At 44.4% G+C, this 6000-nt stretch overlaps 1 protein-coding gene across 2 annotated transcripts in view; it reads right to left on the bottom strand.

Moving 5' to 3' along the window:
- The window catches only part of CEMIP2 (cell migration inducing hyaluronidase 2), a 50067-nt gene extending 44324 nt beyond the window's left edge, over nt 1–5743 (bottom strand). For both annotated transcript variants that reach the window (XM_065406157.1, XM_065406156.1), the window contains exon 1: nt 5405–5743. In XM_065406157.1, coding sequence (XP_065262229.1) covers nt 5405–5735 — 331 coding nt within the window. In that variant the 5' untranslated portion in view covers nt 5736–5743. The remainder of the gene's footprint in view (nt 1–5404) is intronic.
- Between the last annotated feature and the right edge of the window lie 257 nt (nt 5744–6000).

Consider the following 6000-nt stretch of genomic DNA (forward strand, 5'->3'; position numbering starts at 1 on the left):
ACTTTCGTATGCTCAGTAGAGGCTTACAAGAGTCTGGCAGCTAAATTCTCTGAAGATTCTGTCTACCCTCAGCATGATGCAGCCCAGGGCTGCAAGCGCCAAGCAGAATTTCTCTACATTTGCTCATCATTGAAGCCCAGGGTCACTTGTAGCATGAGACAGTGGTACCGAGAGCAGAGAGGAGATTGTCTCTCCTTGTGCTCTCACTGGTCTCCCTTGCTGTACTAAAATAGCCTGACTAGAACATAGGGTGAGAGGAGCAAGGAGGAGGGCAGAAGCAGAGAGGGACAAGCTGGGAGGACAGGACAGAAAGGGACAAACTAGAAGGAAAGGGTCTAACCACTACAGCACACTGCCCTCACCCCCAAAACTTGGAATTCAACCCAGGGTTCCCGAGTCTCACTGTTTCTCTATTAAATAGCTGTGAAAACTATTAGCAAAATGGGCATCTCACCCCACCTCTAATATTCACAGAGGATACCAGCCTACTACTTCTACCAGTTACTCCATTAGCTCAAGTGGTAGACACAAGTCTTTGCTGTGGATATAAAGATTCCAATCCTGCTGAAAAACTATGAGGGGGAGGAAGGGATGCAGAGTCAGCATGATTCCACATGACAGAATGTTTGGATTTTTTTTTAAAAGGGGCGTAAGTGGAATTCTCCTTTAGATAGATGGAAAATTCCAGTCAATGTGTCATTTATTTTAAGAGACACGGAATAAATTTAGGCAGGCGGAATGTAACTAGCTGTATTGGAAATGGCCTAAATTCCAAGATTAATACTTCTGTTCTTGTAAAGAGAGCAATGAGATCTCTAATAATGCAAGTAGTCAGGACCTGGTTTTAGATCTCATCAAAGAAGACTGGACCTCAAGGAATTCAGTGCTCACTACCGTATTAATGAACTGATTAAGGTATAACTCAGAGAATAGTGCCACCTACTGAATCATCAACACCTCTTCCTGCAACACCTTGCGTTTCCTTGGAAGTCTGCCAAGTACTGATCAGGCACAACTCTATTTAGGGTGCAAAATTCAACCAGTTCAAAAGTCTGATGAAGGAATGGCTACAAATCAAATAAATGTCATCTTGAAACAATCTGCATATGAACACAAAAGCACACTAACTCTTTCATAATTTTACAGATTTTAAGGCAAGAAGGTATCATTATGATAATCTAATCTGACCTCCTGTATAACCCAACCCAAAGAAATTTACCTAGTAAACTCTTCAACAAATCCATTGCTTTTTAGAGCCTCCACTTTACAAATTCTCCCAATCTAGATTTTAAAAGACTTCTCAAGTCACCTCCTCCTAACCTTCTCTTGGATAAACTAACTAGATTGAGCCTCTTACATTTTTCACTGTAAGGCAGATTTTCCTAGAATTTGAATAATTCTTGTGGCTCCTTTTGAACCCTTTCCAATATCTTTTTTGGAAGGGTTGACACCAGAACTGAATTACAATGAGAATCCCACCTCCCGACTCTCATTCAATATTCCCTATTTACACATCCAAGGATCCCACAGCACTGCACTGGGAGCTCACATTCAGTTGACTATCTCTACGTTCTTTTCATGGTCACTACTTTCCGTGAGACAGACCCACACCCTGTAAGAGTGGTTGACTTTTGTTGTGCTCACATGTATGACCTTGCTGTGACATGGACAGACTGGTCAACTGGCGTATGACCCATAACAACTTCACAGGAGGTAATGAAATGATAAACAGATTCCCTGGCCATTCCCTGCAGGTAGTTATCAAAGCCATGTTAAGTAGACTAGAAACTTTAATATGTTTACTTAATATTGTTAGAGAATCAAAGGGTAGATGCTAATTATACTTGTCTATGTTTACCTATATCTTATTAGAAGTTTAACAATGTGATCTAATTAGCTTGTAGATGCTAAAATTCTATTCCTGTCTCATAATGCTTCATTACGGAATTCTATTGATTCAGAGATCAAAAAGGGGATATTATCATTTAGATGGGACATATGGTGTAATAATATTATTGTCCTAATTTCTCTTTGAAACTTGTAAATTCCACATAGTAAACTACCTCTGAATATGCTAATGGTTACCTGTGTATGCATAGGAAACGGAGATTAGCTTCAAAGCAACAGCATACATTACCTATTCTTCATCCAAGGAACGTCCTGCTGTGATCGATGGCTGGCTGCAACTATAAAGAAAGCTTTGGGCCTGATCCTTTTTAATCTCCTATCTGCTTAAACTTTGACAGGGAAAGTCTAAGCCAGGGGTCTCAAACTCAGATGACCCCGAGGGCCGCATGAGGACTAGTGCATTGGCCTGAGGGCCGCATCACTGACACCCCCACACTGCCTCTGGCCCCGCCCCCACTCCACCCCTTCCAATTAGGCCCCGCCCCTGCCCCACCTCTTCTCACCCCTTACCCACCCCATTCCAATCCATTCCCTGAAGTCCCCACCCCAATGCTGCCCCCAGGGGGTGCAAAAAGGGTGCAGGGTGCAGCGGGGGCTGAGGGCAGGGAGTTGAGGTGCAGGAGGTGTGCAGGGTGCTCAGGGCAGGGAGTTGGTGTGTGGGGTACAAGAGGGGTGCGGCAGGGAGTTGGGGTGCAGGGTGCAGCAGGTGGCTCAGGGCAGGGAGTTGGGGTGCGGGATGTGGCAGGGGGCTCAGGGCATGGAGTTGGGGGATGCAGGAGGGGTTCAGGGTGTGAGCTCCAGCCTGGTGCTGCTTACCTAGAGCGGCTCCGGGGTGGCAGCGGCGCTCACTGGGGCCAGGGCAGGCTCCCTGCCTCCCTTGGCCCCCGGCTCCGGGCTGCTCCGTTCCAGGAAGCAGCTGAACCGTGTCCCTGCAGCCCCTGGGGGAGGGGGAGGGGCTCAGGGTTCCCTGCTTGTGCTGCTCTTGCCGCTCCTCCAGGTACCTCCCACGAAGCTCCCATTGGCTGCGGTTCCCTGTTCCCGGCCAATGGGAGCTGTGGGGGGCGGTGCCTGGAAGGAGGCAATGCCGGAGCCCTCTGCCTCCTTCCCCCTCCCCCCTGGCCCGAAGGGGCGTGCTGCCGGCTGCTTCAGAGAGCAGCGTGAGGCTCACAGCGTCAGGAGGCAATCCCACGGGTAGGCAGAGGGGTGGGGTGGGGGGGGCGCAGGGAGCTTGGTGGGCCACACACAAGAGCCCCGCGGGCCGCGTGTTTGAGACCCCTGGTCTAAGCCCACAAGACTGAGGTCTCCAGGTCTATTCTGGATTAACTCTGGAATTCTCATGGAAGATTTTGAACAAACTCAACACATGGGCTGCCTATTGGACTATAACCTTTTAAATTGATTCCAGAAGGACTCTTACAAATCAGCAGCCTCACCATCTCTGCTATGAAACTGACCTGAGAACTGTAAGTGTAAACGCTGTAAGTGTGCATTTGGGGGAGATCTGAAATATTCATTGACCTAGTAGGCAACATGTCCGGTCCCTGGGGATTGGCAGAATTTTAAGTATGGTGAATCAGGTTTTTAGTAATCTCTTGCTATATTAGACTTGGCTGTCTGGATGGGAGCCAAAGGCTAGATTGCTTAAAGGAGGCTGTAGTTTGGCTTCTTAGTAACCAGTGTGGTAATACAGAAGCGGTTTGGTTACTGGCTTGGTGAAATCTAATTACAGAATAAACCACCAGTGTGGGGGATTTTCTGCCCTATTCCTTGCAGTTAGCCCGGAATGTGGCACTCATAGGCTACATCTACACTACAGGGGGGGGTCGATTTAAGATACGCAAATTCAGCTACGCGAATAGCGTAGCTGAATTCGACGTATCACAGCCGACTTACCCCGCTGTGAGGACGGCGGCAAAATCGACCTCCGCGGCTTCCCGTCGACGGCTCTTACTCCCACCTTCGCTGGTGGAGTAAGAGCGTCGATTCGGGGATCGATTGTCGCGTCCTGACGGGACGCGATAAATCGATCCCCGAGAGGTCGATTTCTACCCGCCGATTCAGGCGGGTAGTGTAGACCAGGCCCCTCCAGGCACCATGGTCACACTTGCATTTGGCTGTTTTAAAGCACATGTTGTTCAAATGAGTCCAGGTTACCACCAAGTGATCAAGGTCACACTGTACAACTGACCTGACATTTACCACCCCAATTTTGATTTTCTTCTACACCTCTACCTCGATAGAATGCTGTCCTCAGGAGCCAAAAAAAATCTTACTGCTTTATAGGTGAAATTGCGTTATATTGAACTTGATTTGATCCACCGCAGCCCCGCCCACCTGGAGCGCTGCTTTACCGTGTTATATCCAAATTCGTGTTAAATCGGGTCACGTTATATTGAGGTAGCGGTGTATATCATTGAAGAAAGATACTGAATAGCATTGGGTCAAGAACTGATCTCTGTGGAACCCCATTAGAAATACCACCACTGGATGGAGGTTACAATTACTTTTTGAAATTAGTCATCAGTTTTTAATCCATTCAATTTGTGCTACATTGATTTTGTACAGTGCTAATTTTTTAAATCAGAATGTCCTGCTGTAAAGTCAAATGCATTCCAAAAGTCCAAATATATTACAAGTTACCTTTACCAATAAAGCTTATAATTTCATCAATTGCTTTGACAATACCCATTTTCCAAAAAAACCAAACTGATCCTCATTAATTATGCTACCAGCCTTTAATTCCTAGGATCCCCTATTAGCCATTCCAAGATTTTGCATGAGATTAATATCAAGTTTAACTATAGGACAGTTAACCAGGCCATCCTGTTTATCCTTTTTAAAATACTGGTGTATTAGCTTTTTTCCATTCCTCTGGAACTTTAACATATTTTGGAATACTGAGAAAAACCCAACATCAATGGTTCAAAGAGCTCATTTGTCAATTCTTTTAAGACTCTTGAGTGCAGGTCATCTGGTACTGAGATTTAAAAATGTTTAATTTTATTATGTGCTGTTTAACATCCTTCCTAGTTATGGCTGGAATAGAAAATATTATTGCTGACCTATGAACTCATCATCCAGCCTCTCCCCAAATACAGAACAGAAATATTTGAACATTTCTGTCTCTTCTGCATCACTGTTGACAATTTAATCATCCCTAGCTAGTAATGGATCTATAGCACCACTAAGATTTCTTTTGTTCCCAGTTAATTAAAAGTTTCCTTCTTATTGTCCTTCGCCCTAGGGGCCATATAGTTTTCATGGGTACCTTTAGCTCTTCTTATAAACTGTCTGGTTTTAGACCTGTTAACACCACTGCTATCAACTTCCCCTTTTTTACCCATGTGTTATATTATTTTTAACAAAATATATGTTAAATAGATAAATATCAACATCAAATATATATATTTATTTTTAACATTAATACTGATGATTGTTAAACTATATTCATAGGCAGTTTAACTTGTAATAAGAATTCATTTACACAACAACTTACCATCTGGTGCATATTTTGAAGATATTCCCAAGATAATTGCCAGTGCTATAAAAAATGAAAAGCTAGAAATGCCAAAGCAAATGAGAGTATTTTTGTGTCTTTTCTTTCTGCTGGTTTCTGCTTGACAGCGCTGCTCCTCTGGCGAGAGGGCAAATGTTGCATGGGCTTCTTGTCCTGCAGATGTAAATTTGGCTGAAGTTTGGCTCTTTGGACGTGGGGGTGGACGAAGAGGAACAATTCTCCCTGGAACATAGCCAGATGATCGATGACTGCTCCCATTCTGAGGCTGAAGGAAAGCAGGGGAATTCCCCCTGGGATCAGTGGCTTGCATGTTATAAGGTCACTGAAGGGGGGGGAAAATAAATGAATGAATATATGAAAAACAATCAGATAGTTTAGGTCGTGTGTGTTACGTGACTATATGTGTCTCTCTCTACTATCACTATACTGTACCAATATGTTATGGCAAATTCTGGCTACTACAATAACAGTTAAAAACATTAGTGCATAAATGAAATAAAACTTTAACAAAAAATTTGCTACAGGGAATCTAACCACTGACAATTTCTCAACATTTCCACACAGTAATTGCTGAT

This window comes from Emys orbicularis, chromosome 6, assembly GCF_028017835.1.
Source record: "Emys orbicularis isolate rEmyOrb1 chromosome 6, rEmyOrb1.hap1, whole genome shotgun sequence".
Classification (NCBI taxonomy): domain Eukaryota; kingdom Metazoa; phylum Chordata; order Testudines; family Emydidae; genus Emys; species Emys orbicularis.